Raw genomic sequence first — 13,586 nt, forward strand, 5'->3', positions numbered from 1 at the left:
TAAATCAGGCTCCCCGGCAGCTGGCTTCACATGGTGCCTCACACAGCCCAGATCTGCTCGTCAGAAGCTGTGGTGGTGGTTTCGTTTTCTGGGGGCCTCTGCTTGTGACTTCTGGCCTTGCCTCTTCCCTCAGGTCAGGTCATCTCTCTCACCCTTGCCCTCCACCGCCCTGTAGTTCTCAGACACACACAAAAGCGGCTGAGTATTTGGTGACTCAACTCCCTGCAACCTCGAGGAGAAACAGCCGCTGACTGAGACCCGGGAGCCCTGGCCCGCCGCGCCCTGTGTGTCTGGGGGGGTGGCCGGGTTCGGGTTGGGGTGTCCGGGCTCCGGGTGCTGGCCACAGTCCTGGCCTCCGGGCTGCTGCGAGAGGCAACTGCAGGTGTCACCGTTGTTTTCGTTTTAGTCACTCGGTCGTGTCCGACTCTTTGCCACCCCGTGGACTGTAGCCCACAAGACTCCTCTGTCTGTGGGATTCTCCAGGCAAGACTACTGGAGTGGGTTGCCATTTCCTTCTCCAGGGGATCTTCCCGACCCCAGGATTGAACCTGCGTCTCCTGCATTGCAGGCGGGTTCTTTACCACGGAGCCACCAGGGAAGCCCCAGGTGTCATTACCCTGAACTTTAATTCTTCTCTGATGTTCTTCTAGAAGGCGAGTCTGAAGATCACACCAGACCTGCCCTCTTAGTGGGGCTCGGGGCCGGGAGTGGTGGGGTGGGGTGAGATTAGTCCAGGGCAGAGAGAGGACGAGCCCTTTTGTGGCTGCGGCTCTTTCCCAGAGGTGACGCCTCATTCCCGGAACCTTAGTGGCCCTCTGGTGACGGGTTTGGGGCCCGCTCCCTCTCGCCTGGGTGGCATGGCCTCCTGACACGCAGTTGCTCAATATGCAGGCCCCATCGGGTCCCTGCTGTATCTAACCCTCACATTTAGGAAGCACTAACTCTGCGTCACCACCCCCCAAACTCATCTTCTCCTGGCTGATCCTCACGACCCTCTGACTTCCGTTTCTTTGCTCTTTACTGAAGAGTTGTGTTGTTATCGTTCAGGATGGTGACCTAAGCCTCTAGGCTTTCATTGGAGCTTTTCTTAGTTCGAGCTGCCATAACAGAATACCACAGACAGGGTGACTTAATCACCAGAAATTTATTTCCTCCCGTTCTGGAAGCTGGGAGTCTGAGATCAGGTGCCAGCACGGTTGAGCTCTGGTGAGGACTCCTTTCCTGGCTGGTCGACGACCCCCTTCTCTCTTCTCGCTGTGTCCTCACGTGATGGAAAAAAGAGTAAGATCTTTCTTTCTCTGTCCTTTATAAGGCCAGAGTCCTTTTGGATTAAGGTCCCAGTCTTATGACCTCATTTATTAACCTTAATTACCTTTTAAAGACACTCTGTCTCAGGGGTAGGGTTTCAACATGTGAATTTGAGGGAATTCCGTCTGCAGCAGACTGCGCTTTTCAAGCCCGTTGTGCGTGCCCTGACCCTCTGAGGAGCAGAGCTGGCCGTTTTGTCTCTTACAGTCTTCACGGACACCGGAGTGCTAATCACAGGGCTCAAAGACACCTCTTTCCCAACTCTTTACCCTCTCATTTCCTCACCACCAGCAGCACCCCACCCTGAGCCCTGTGACGGGTGTAGGTAGCATCTTTTTCAGTGGGGAATCTTTAAAATTAAAGTAAAGGCGTCTTGCGTCTTGGCACACACCGCTGACAGCCAGGCTTGCTGCCTGAGGAGGCACTTCAGTCTAGAAAAATAAGAGGCCCCCGCTTCCCTCCTAGCAGTTGTGCCTGGGTGAGAGTGTGATAAAGTGCCCGACACTCCACTGCAGGGAAAGAAGGAGCCAGGGCCAGGCCGGCAGCTGGGAGAACTTGATGGACAGAAACTTCTTTCTCTGCCATCAGCCGCCCAGCCTTTCGCCGCTGGAGTCCCTCTCCTCACCCCAGCTCCTGGAGAGGCTCGTGAGCCCTTCCAGGTCATCTTCAGCTCTCCCTGTTGCTTTTCCAGCCTCTACCTGGCAAAGGAGGCTCTCAGGCCAGAATAGAAAGAGATGTGGGCCTCTCTGGCTCAGCAGGAGCTTTTTCCTGTTAGCCTTCTGAGCTCCAGGCAAAATAAAAATGTCAGGGTGCCCTCACCTGCCTTTCTCCTGGCCCTGTGGCTGTAGGGGAGGCCCAGTGGTGAAAGCCTGCACTCACATCCTGAGCACTGAGCACACCCTTCAGACAGGCAGGCTGTGGCACTTGGCATCTCCAGGGCCGCCTTAGCCCCTGTCTTGTGTGGCTGAAGAATATGCGGAACTCGCTGCCTGTGACAGGCGTGGCTGTCTTTTTGCTTCTCTCAGCCCCCAAAAGGAGCCAGTTAGACTTTGGGTGATGGAAGAGGCTAAAGCCGCCACTCCAGGCATCGGGGCCGTTGGAGATACATGGGACTGCTCGGCGCTGAGCATCCTCATGGAGTGTCTCTTCCCAGCCTCAGCCCAGTACCAGGAGAGAGGAAGGAAGGAAAAGGAGCGAGGCGTTCTGGCCATTCTCTAATGTCTTCCACTCTGTCTCCTTCCCAACTGATTTCCAGGGCCTCAAACTCTGGTGTTGAGTACTACTGGGACCAGCTGAATGAGACGGTCTTCACTGTTCACTCCAGCAGCCGAAGCAGCGAGAGGCCTGGGTGAGTTTGTGAAGGAGGCAGCTGGCTGTCCCTCCTGCTCCATTGGGTTCGGAGCGGTGCCCTCACGCCTGACTCTGTGGGTGTCCCTTCTCAACGAGAGCAGCTCTCTTGCTCGGCTTCACACTTTGAGCTTTTGTACGTCGTTCTGTTTAAGAAAAGCGTTTCATGGTTAAGAAAAAGACCAAAACCTCTGCCCTCGGAGTCTCGACTGAAGACCAGCTAGGACCCCATCCAGCCCCCCGGTCCTGGCCGCGATGTCCGGGGAAGCTGCAGTGAAGAGAGCTCTGGAGAGGGATGCCCTCCCTAGGAAATTGCTCGAGGGCAGCCTCCCACGTGACCCAGGCCTCGGGGACCAAGCTGCCCAGAGCTGCAGCCCAGGGACAAACCCTCCCCAGGGGCCACTTAGTAGGAACCTGGTGCTGATCCTCCCATCATTTAATTCATTAATGGAGACGGAAACATTCTGAGAAAACAAAGCGCTGGGTCAGTGATAAAGCCAAAGCAGTCACTGCTTCCTCAAGGAAGTCCCGGGCGCAGCCCCCAGGAACAGTCACTGCTTCCTCGGGGGAGTCCCGGGGGCCCCCAGAAACAGTCACTGCTTCCTCGGGGAAGTCCTGGGCGCGGCCCCCAGGAACAGTCACTGCTTCCTCGGGGGAGTCCCGGGCGCGGCCCCCAGGAACAGTCACTGCTTCCTCGGGGGAGTCCCGGGGGCCCCCAGAAACAGTCACTGCTTCCTCGGGGAAGTCCTGGGCGCGGCCCCCAGGAACAGTCACTGCTTCCTCGGGGGAGTCCCGGGCGCGGCCCCCAGGAACAGTCACTGCTTCCTCGGGGGAGTCCCGGGGGCCCCCAGGAACAGTCACTGCTTCCTCGGGGGAGTCCCGGGCGCGGCCCCCAGGAACAGTCACTGCTTCCTCGGGGGAGTCCCGGGCGCGGCCCCCAGGAACAGTCACTGCTTCCTCGGGGGAGTCCCGGGCGCGGCCCCCAGGAACAGTCACTGCTTCCTCGGGGGAGTCCCGGGCGCGGCCCCCAGGAACAGTCACTGCTTCCTCGGGGGAGTCCCGGGCGCGGCCCCCAGGAACAGTCACTGCTTCCTCGGGGGAGTCCCGGGCGCGGCCCCCAGGAACAGTCACTGCTTCCTCGGGGAAGTCCCGGGCGCGGCCCCCAGGAACAGTCACTGCTTCCTCAGGGGAGTCCTGGGCGCGGCCCCCAGAAACAGTCACTGCTTCCTCGGGGAAGTCCTGGGCGTGGTCCCCAGGAACAGTCACTGCTTCCTCGGGGGAGTCCCGGGGGCCCCCAGAAACAGTCACTGCTTCCTCGGGAGAGTCCCGGGCACGGCCCCCAGAAACAGTCACTGCTTCCTCGGGGAAGTCCCGGGCACGGCCCGCAGAAACAGTCACTGCTTCCTCAGGGGAGTCCCGGGCGCGGCCCCCAGAAACAGTCACTGCTTCCTCGGGGAAGTCCCGGGGGCCCCCAGAAACAGTCACTGCTTCCTCAGGGGAGTCCCGGGCGCGGCCCCCAGAAACAGTCACTGCTTCCTCGAGGGAGTCCCGGGGGCCCCCAGAAACAGTCACTGCTTCCTCGAGGGAGTCCCGGGCGCGGCCCCCAGAAACAGTCACTGCTTCCTCGGGGGAGTCCCGGGGGCCCCCAGAAACAGTCCCTGCTTCCTCGAGGGAGTCCCGGGCGCGGCCCCCAGAAACAGTCACTGCTTCCTCGGGGGAGTCCCGGGTGCAGCCCCCAGAAACAGTCACTGCTTCCTCGGGGAAGTCCCGGGCGCGGCCCCCAGGAACAGTCACTGCTTCCTCGGGGGAGTCCCGGGCGCGGCCCCCAGAAACGGCTGCAGCCAGGACGGTTGGTGCCCGCCATGAATGCCGCGGGCCCCCTCCGCTGCCAGCTCTTGCCGCCCTGAGGGTCTGTGCCCAGGACTTGCCCAAGGAGGGGGGGCTTTGGGCCGGGCCTCACTCTCGGCAGCTCATGCTCCCTGCTTCTTAGGAGGACCCCCAAACAGCCGCAGTAGGCGTCCTGTGGAGTCCTATGGAGTGGAAGTTCCAAGAATTTAAACTGGAATCTTGTCAGCATGTCATTGGAAGGAGGAAAAGCTGAAGCGAGGGCCACTTGTGCTGCTCACCCTTGGTCCCAGGGCTTCTAGCCACTCAGCTGGTGGCTTCCTGAATCTTGAGTGTCTTTTAAGATCAGCCATCTCTGCCTCCCCAGAAAGGCCCTCATTGTTTGAGTGACTGGACCAGCCGTCTGCAAAAGATGGATGGTTCTGTCACTTTCTTTTCACCATCCCAGGACGTGGACTGATCTGGAGGAGGACACGTACAAGTTAACCGGCCGCGGGAGGCCGCTGTGGGAGTGGGCCTCAGCCTGCCGGCCCTGGTTCGGCCTGCGCCGTGAGTTCGGGCGCAGAGCAGGCAGGGCTCTGTGGGGCCGCTGTTCCCAGCCCTGCCCAACTCCCGTCTGCCTTTCTGTCCCTAGCACCAGCAGAGCCACGTGGAGGACAGACAGAGACATGGGCCTGATGAATGCCATCGGCCTGCAGCCCCGGAACCCCACCACGTCGGTGACGTCTCAGGGCACCCAGACTCTGGCCCTACAGCTGCAGAACGCGGAGACCCAGACGGAGCGGGAGATACAGGAGCCAGGGACGGCAGCTTCAGGTCCTGGTGAAGGTAGGAGCCGTGTAATGCTAGAGGGGAAAATAAGCCAGCGGGGAAGGGAGGTTGGTGGTTAGGACCATTCTTGCCCCCCCCCCCCCCCGAGGCTCCTGCCCCCTACGCAGACAGGTGGTGCTGGGAGCGTGACACGGCTGCCAGGGCGGGCACCCCTCCCACGGCCACAGCGCTCAGCGCCTCCTTGGACAGGAATGTCACTTCCCTGATACGGGCCACCTGTTACAGCCTCCCAGCTACTCTTAGAGCTTGGCCCAGCCCCCAGCAGGGACCCTGACCTCCTTATCCTCTAAAACTTGCAGAGCTCAGAGAGTCACAGAAAAGGCAAGAGGGACGCCCTGCTGCAAACTCACATGCCAGAGAACTGCCAGGGCCACCACCACCACCCCCTGCCCCCACCTGGGGTAGCTGTCTTCTCTCTCCAGCCTGGCCGATCGGGAGGCCCTTACACACACACGTCTTTCATGGCCGTTGGGGCTGCAGCCTGGCTCACGATCAGCCCCTTCCTCTCAACTGTGGCAGGCGTGGCTCGGCCGTGGCTCTGTGCTGGCTTCACGCTGCTGAGAACCAATTAGCACCTCCCTGTGTAGCGCTCGAGCCCCCTTTGGAGTGTGTCGGCAGCTGTGTTAAATAGGCTGTTCACACCCGGTCGGTCTCCTTGCCCCCCACCCCGGCCCCTGGCTGCTCCCAGCTCCAGACACGGCAGCCTCCAGACAGTCCTGTCATCTCTAGGTCTGTGGTAAGCCACCTGCTCAGGAGAGACCAGAAGACAGGTGTGCTTTGGGCAGAGGAGCAGATCGGCGTGTGTCCCGTCAGGGCACAGCTTCTATGCTGCAGCCTCGCTCCGGGCACTGTCCCTTGGCTGCCACAAGCTACCACGTCTTACAGCCACGTCCCTTTCCGTCTGTGGCCCGGGCGCTTCCTCCATTTGTTGGATGGAAACCCCGGTGTGGGCGGAGCGGCCGGAGCAGCCTGAGCCTCACCAAGGAGGAGAGCGCGCCAGCACCTCCCGCCAGCCCCGGGCGGATCCTGGTCTGGGCGGCCCCTCTGCCGTGTTCGCATGGCCCCTTCCTGTCCTCTGTGCATCAGCTGCTGCAGCTAGAGACAGGCCTTAGTGCTTCCCCGAGGAGCTGAAGTCTAGAGCAGGAGGCAGGCACCCAGCGGGTTGTAACTTCTCGTGATTAGGAGCTCGGGGCTGCAGAGGAGGGGGAGCCGCACCCCGGCTGTGGGGCTCGGGGAGGACTCCCGGAAGAGGCGACCCTGAGCTGCACCTTCCGGGATGAGGCGGAAAATGCCAGGCAAAGTGGGGTGTGGAGGAGGACAGGCACTGCTCGCAGAGGGGACGGCACCTGCAAGGGCACCATATGCTCAAAACCCACAGTCTGCACCAAGGACCTCTGGGGGGCTTTAGTTTGTGGCCGGTCAGCGCTTGTTGAGAACTGAGGCTGGACGCGCGGGGAGGGCAGGTTACAGGGAGCTGGTTCAGGAGGGAGGCCTCCGCCCTGAAGGTCGAGCGCAGGGGGGCTGCCCACCTGAGAAGAAGGGCATCCTCCCGTGTTTTCATCTGCCAAAGATGCCCTGGTTATTTCTTGACTCGCATCAGCTTGTTTCTGACCTCCAGTCAATTATGATTGTAAGTGCCTTTCCTCGTGGTTGGGGGTGGGGAGGATGAGCTGGCAGGAGGCAGAAGAGTCTCTCTTCCAGTTTCAGAAGCCAGAACTTCATTCTCTCCCAGTCTCCTCCCCGCAAAGCAGAGCGGTTGGTGGAGGACAAGCCCTTCAGAGGCCAGAGGTGCTTTTCAGGGGGCGTGGCCAAGCAGCTGAGATTGCTCACTGCATCTCTCTGTGGCCCGACCACCTTAGCCTGGAGCTTTGGACCTGTGGCTTTGAAAGGGACAGCGTCATAGTGCCTTGCAGAAAGCCCGTGCCTAGAGAGAAGGGGAGCAGATGTGTGGGGCATTGAGCAACGAGCCAGCCTCTTCTCTCCTGGGTCCGGGAGCCTCGTCCTGGGTTGCTTTGCCCTTGACCGCCATCCACTACTGCCGCTCTGGTAGGGGAAGCTGGAGTCAGGGTCTCCTCGGGCTCAGGCTTCCTCCCTGGTCTGCTTCCCCCATCTAGCAGGCAGGCACGGCAGCTTTCTCTGTCTCTCTCACTCGCACACACATTTCCCCTCCTCTCCCCCCAGCCTCCACCCCCAGTCAGCAAAGTAGTGGCCACATCTGCAGAAGCAGTAGAAGAGACTGCTCGTCAAGCTGGTTAACTCTTCCTCTGGGCTCAGCTAGAAAGTGGGCCCCGTGGGAGTACCCCTGTGCATCCCTCCACACGTCAGCGGCCCAGGCGCCTTAGGTGGGCAGTTGACTCCACGGCAGCAGTTGCCGTTCAGTGGCCCGTCTCTGAGCCCTGTCCCATTGGCTAGCACTGAAGGGTTCTCAGCTACTCCTCATGTTCATGTTGGATAGGAATTTTATTAAAATCCATTCAGTTCTGCCTAGGACTTCCCGGAGGAGCCCTCCATGGGGGGAGTTGGCAGGTGTTGACTTTTTTGCTGGTCCAGTTTTAAAGCTTCCCTGCCTGTCACTCCAAAAGCGAGGGGCGGCATCCCGGGCTCTGCGTTTGCTCCCAGCACTGACACCGTGCCTGCCTGGCTTGCAGTGGACCCTCCGCAAATGTGGAATGAATGAACTGACTCGAGGCAGGGCCCTGCCCCCAGCTTGGCTGTGCTGCACTATTCAGGAGCCCACGGCTGTGCCTCTGACCACTGGGAAAGGTTGCCTGGACCTTTCTGTTGTCTGGGGAAGACCATAGTACGGCTGCAGGAACCTGGGCTGTGGACCAGGGAAAAGCAACCGTGGGGGGAGGGGCAGGGTGCCCCTGAGGTCAGGACGGGCAGCTCCTCCCCTGACGCAGCCTGGCCCCCTCGTCCGGGCGGGGAAACCCCAGAACTGGCCATCACGGGAAGTTCCTGATGCCACCCTGGCCTCTGCATGCAGAACATACCTTGCCAAGGAAATGATCTCGTGTCAACACGAAATCAGTCTCCCATTTTTCAAAGACAAAAAGAAATGCTTTTGCTGCAGGGAAGGCGACAGCAAACTTAACTCCTGTGGCCGCCCCTGCTCCTGGAGCGTAGCTTGGATCCCTGACCACAGCTGCCACTCCCTGCGGGCCTCAGGGTGTTCCCCCCTGGAGGAGTGTGCTGGCGACCCACCTTGGCTGTTAGCCTTGGCTTAGAGCTCCCAAGAGGGAGGCCCTGCCCCCAGCTCTGGCTGAAGCTCCCCGCACCCAACCCTGAGGAAACCGTTAGTGTGTATATTTTAAACACTTCTGTCCAATCTTTATTGCGTACTTTAGTACTAGTGTTGTATTAGGTGCCAGGAATCCAGAGGGAATCAGATTGAGAGATGAAGCCACGTCTCTTCCCTCACACATTAAGTTCAGAAAGGAGACGGACGTGGAAGTGCACCCCCAGAGCAGAGGATAACACATGACCAGACTTTGTAGGTCTCCTGAAGGCCGGAGAAGGAAATGGCAATCCACTCCAGTATTCTTGCCTGGGAAATCCCATGGATGGAGGAGCCTGGTGGGCTACAGTCCATGGGGTCACAAAGAGTCAGACACGACTGAGCAACGTCACTTTCACTGAAGGCTGGAATGCCTGTAAGCGGTCTGGGAGCCCTCGAGTCACCCACACACTCATTTGACAGGTAGACTCCAAGTGCAAGCCCAAAGGGGATCACACCGTAGTCTGAGGCCATCAGGGAACTGGAGCCAAGAAAGGAGAGACTCTGCCGTGGAGAGGTGCGGGCCCTGCAGGGCTCAGAAAAGAGGCAGCGATGCCCAGCAGGGGCCGCGCCAGGGCGAGACAGGGGCAGGGCGGGCACTGGCCTGAGAACAAGCGGCCTTGGGCCATGGGGCAGCGGGCCGGTGTGTGACAGGGAAGATCCCCAGGAAGTGTGCAGGCAGTCTGGGGGTGGGAAGAGGAGTGGTCAGGGAAACAGCTCGGACCCAACCGGAGGCCCGTGAGCATCACAGCGAGCATCCGCGCTGCTTTGAGGACTCTCGGGATTGCTGGGTTTTGAAGAGCATAGACTCAACCAGAACCCAGTGGCTCCGAGCGGAATTAGGACGGCAGCAGTAACAGCACGGAGGCCGGGCGGAAGGGGAGAGACGCCCACAGACCCGTTCAGACAGACAGCTGCAGTGACAGACGGCTGGGACCGCAGGTACCGGTGAGCGGGATTAGACAGAAGGGCTCGGAGTCAGGCACCCAGAGCTGCGCTGGGGCCTGACTGACAGCTCCCTGAGGGCCCCCAGCGGCCCTGCCCGGCCCCCAGAATGAGCTTTGGGAAAAGAGTGTTCACCGAGCAGGGTGCCTGGCCAGGGAGCACCGATGCCAGCAGGCCAGGGGCCAGCCCGCTACTCACCCCGGGCCAGGCTGGGGAGCCCCGATGCATGGGGCGCTTGGAAAACCGTGGGGGTGGCAGTGAGTGCAAGGGTCCCCCGGGCCTTCCCCAGGCAGCCGTTTTTGGCTCACAGGGTAGACGCTCTGCTGGCAGCGAGGCCCTGGGTTGCCCATTCCTCTCACCCCTCACCCGCTGCTGGTGGCTTTTCCCCTGAGAGGAGTGCTCAGAGCCCTTCAAGTTCTCTCTCCCCTGCCCTTGGAGTTGGCCTGAGCTGCCTAAGGGGAAAGCGCCTAAAGCAGCTGTCTTGAAGGGTTGGAGGTGGGAGGATAGAATTTATCAGAAAGTCTGGAGAAAAGCAAGCAGCAAGCTGGATAGCAGCGAAAGCCTTGGCGGAGTCCCTGCTCAGTGCTGGGGAATGCTGTCTCCCCGAGGATGGACCGCCAGCACACGCCGCCATGCACCCGCCAGGACAGAGGGGGCTGCCGGGACATTGGCACAGCTGGGTTGCCCAGACGGTGCCTGGATGCCCAGCTCTGACCAGGCAAGCACGGGGACAAGGTGCTGGATGGTGCGGGAGCAAAGAAAGTCTTGCAAAGATAGCAACTGACAACAAATACTGCCAAAAAGTTCAAAACTCACTATCGAAGCCGCCCAAACTGCAAAGTCCCCAAGTGGCCAACAGACAGGCAAAGGAAACAAACCCGTCCATAGTTTGGTGGAGCAGCCCTGGCCGCCTGGGAGCCTTGATCATAGCTGCCCACAGTCTTAGACCACGCAACCTGCCAGTGAGGGCTGAGCACAAGATAGAGTAAGGCCCCGCGGGGCGGGGCTCTTCCTGCAGAGTCCGGGTTACAGCAGCCACCACGGAGCACCCGCTGTGGACAGATGCTTAATGGGCGTCATCTCATTCCCTCCGCCTGGCGCCATGCAGGCTGGATGTTTTCATCCCTGTTTTGCAAGTCAGAAAACTGAGGAAATGTGGGTGGCATGGGATTTATCCACGGTCACACAGCTAGTGAATGGCAGAACCAAGATCTGAGCCAGTGTCATCTACCCCCTTCAAGAAGATGCTCAGGCTCTTGGGGAAAGAGCAGGACCTTTTCTGTTCCTCCCTCGAGATGCAGACTGAAACGTCAGGCCAGGGCAGTTGGCTGCCCCCAGGGAAACATGAGGGTATCGGGCATCCGGCCCTGCGAGAACAGTACGTGGGGAATAACATGGGAAAGTGGGACATTAAGAGGAGACAGAATGCCTTCGAAGGAACACTTGAAAATCGTCTTCCTCGTGTGCATTTAGAAAGTGACATAAACAGAAGAATGATGGAGAGAGAGAACACAGCTTTGAAAAGGTGCCGAGCGGAATGTTTGTCTTCTAGACGCACCCTGTACAGTGCCCTTGCTTTCCAAACACCAGACATGGACCCTGGCCCAGGCCCAGGCCCAGGCCGTCTGAGACAGGGAGGGGCAGACAGCACCAGCTCTCTGGGCTGTCTCCATGGGATGCAAGACCAGCCTGCCTCTGGTGTCCAAGGGGTTGAAGGCAGACTCCCAGGTTCCAGGACTCGCTCTTAACCAGCTGAGCAGTCTCAGCGCCCTAGGCTGAAGTGTGAATTAGGATTGTTTGGGGCATCTTATCTAGCTTCCAAGTCTCTGACTGATTCTTCTTTTTTTTTTTTTCTGGCTGCACCATGCGGCCTGTGGGATCTTAGTTCCCAGGCCAGGGATCAAACCCGTACCCCACCCCCCTGCATTGGAAGCACAGAGTCTTAACCACTGGACCACCAGGGAAATTCACTTGATTGATTCTTGAAATCAGGGGTTGGCCACCGCATTGCTTCTGCCCATAGCTAGAATCCACCGGGTCCTCCTAGCTCTGGCCTGCCTGACTCAGGCCCAGGCCAGCGGCTGATTCCCTTCTGCCTTGTGCCTTCCAGGAGAGGGCTCGGACTACGGGGCCAGCGGGGAAGACGCGCTCAGCAGGATCCAGCGGCTGATGGCTGAAGGGGGCATGACGGCCGTGGTGCAGCGCGAGCAGAGCACCACCATGGCCTCCATGGGAGGCTTCGGCAACAACATCATCGTCAGCCACCGCATTCACCGCAGCTCCCAGACAGGCGCCGAGCCGGGGGCCGCGCGCACGCCCTCACCGCAGCCCTCCACCTCTCGGGGAATGCTCCCAGAAGCCGGGCAGCTGGCAGAGCGAGGCTTGAGCCCCCGGACAGCCTCCTGGGAGCGGCCCGCTACCCCTGGGCGGGAGCCCGCCCTGCCCCCCTCCTCCGCGGCCCCTCCTCCCGCCCCCCTCCCCAGCACCGAGGGACCAACCCCGCAGCGCTGCGGCCTGACCAACAGCAACCACCTTCCTGACCGCGGGGGCAGCGGCAGGGGGGAGGCCGCGGGCCCCAGCGGGGAGCCACGGAACAGGTAGAGACAGGCGTGCCCTGGTGCCTCCCCTTGAACCGCTGAGCAGAACCCGGACCTCATAGCTGACTGGGAACCGAGCGCGCAGAAGAGCCGTGGGCTGCGTCAGGGAACAGGAGCGCGAGGGTGGGGGTCAGGAGGGCGTCCATCCGGGGCAGCAGGGAGTGAGGCGGTGCAAGGGGCCAGGTTTGCCTCGGGGACTAGACCCTTCCAGGATCTGGGGCCCAGGGGTGTCCCAGACTGCCATGCTCCTTGTGAGTGGAGGAAGAAGTCGGTGTCCCTGCCACGCACCCTCCCCCCCCCCCCCCGCCCCCTAGAACCAAGGCTCAAGGGACTCAGCCCTGGGCAGAGAGCCCCCGGGAGGGTGAACAGTCTTCCAGATCTGGGCCCGACCGTCCTAGCCAGTGGCCAGCGGGGCAGCTTCTCCCTGTTCACCTGTCGTGCAGGCAGAGCCACCGGGAGCCCTAACGCAGGAGGAGTGGTCCGGTCCCCAGAAACCACCTCCATCTCAGCCTTCCAGAGCTTCAGCCCCTTGATTATCTTCCCCCACAGAGACCACAGTCAGGGGTCAGGCCCGGCTCCCGGACTCCTGAGCACGGGGACTTCTGCACCTACGGTGGGGGCCAACCATGGAGTGGGGGGCAGCCTGCTTGCCCGAGATGGGATGGAGTCAAGGGACAGTGGGCAGGTCCTCACTCAGGAGTGGGGGGTGTAGGCTGGCCAGCCCCCAGGGCTTGTCCACCAAGCTTCTCCTTCCCCACCACCCCCAAGGCCCTCAGAGCAGCACCTGTGGGTGTCAAGTGTTAGCTGAGCCTAGGCCAAAGCCAGCCCAAGGCTGGGGGAGGGGTGAGACTCCGGGTCAGAATGTGAGGTCTTGGTCTGTGATTTAAGGTGTTGCATGTGGAATCTTGAACTGTACGTGTAGTTTCTAGTGGAGAAATCAAGGCTCTGATTATTTTGTTTTTAGTATGAAAAATGTGATTACTTTTCTGTTTGTAACTCATCATAGAAACGTTGTGGAGGGAGGAGAGGGGATGGTCTGACTGCTAATGAGGGAAACACCAAAGATCTACATCATTAAAATGATGACATGCCCCTCGCCGGTCTCCTCTCTGTTTATTTCCACGGGGGATGGAGGGAGCGCGTAGTGGTGGGGGCAGGGGCCGTGGAGCTGGGCTGCCCCAGTTCTCCTGAGCACTGCCTCTGGTGCTGCTGTCCTTGGCGGGGAGCCCCGTGATGCCTCAGCAGAAGCCACTCAGGTAAGAGCTGCCACGCCTGCTTCATGCTGCACCCATGTCCCACCACTGCCTGCTTCTAGGAGCCCGCTAAGGTTTGGGGCATCCTTCACGGTAACAGTTGGGTAGGTAAGAATGCTGGGAGGTCACTCATCTTGGCTGCTTCCTACTCAGGATCATGGGCCTGGAGTGAAGAAATCACTG

The 13,586-nt window shown here is 60.3% G+C and overlaps 1 protein-coding gene across 8 annotated transcripts in view; it reads left to right on the top strand.

Moving 5' to 3' along the window:
- AMBRA1 (autophagy and beclin 1 regulator 1) overlaps positions 1-13,238 on the top strand; it is a 166,503-nt gene extending 153,265 nt beyond the window's left edge. For 7 of the 8 annotated variants that reach the window (XM_065943868.1, XM_065943866.1, XM_065943870.1 and 4 more), the window contains 3 exons: positions 2,564-2,656; positions 5,135-5,328; positions 11,664-13,238. In XM_065943868.1, coding sequence (XP_065799940.1) covers positions 2,564-2,656; positions 5,135-5,328; positions 11,664-12,154 — 778 coding nt within the window. In that variant the 3' untranslated portion in view covers positions 12,155-13,238. Of the gene's footprint in view, positions 1-2,563; positions 2,657-5,134; positions 5,329-5,630; positions 9,551-11,663 lie in introns of all 8 variants that reach the window. The other variant, XR_010664376.1, reaches the window with a different exon arrangement.
- The last annotated feature ends 348 nt before the right edge of the window (positions 13,239-13,586 follow it).

Source organism: Muntiacus reevesi, chromosome 9 (assembly GCF_963930625.1).
Source record: "Muntiacus reevesi chromosome 9, mMunRee1.1, whole genome shotgun sequence".
Lineage (NCBI taxonomy): Eukaryota > Metazoa > Chordata > Mammalia > Artiodactyla > Cervidae > Muntiacus > Muntiacus reevesi.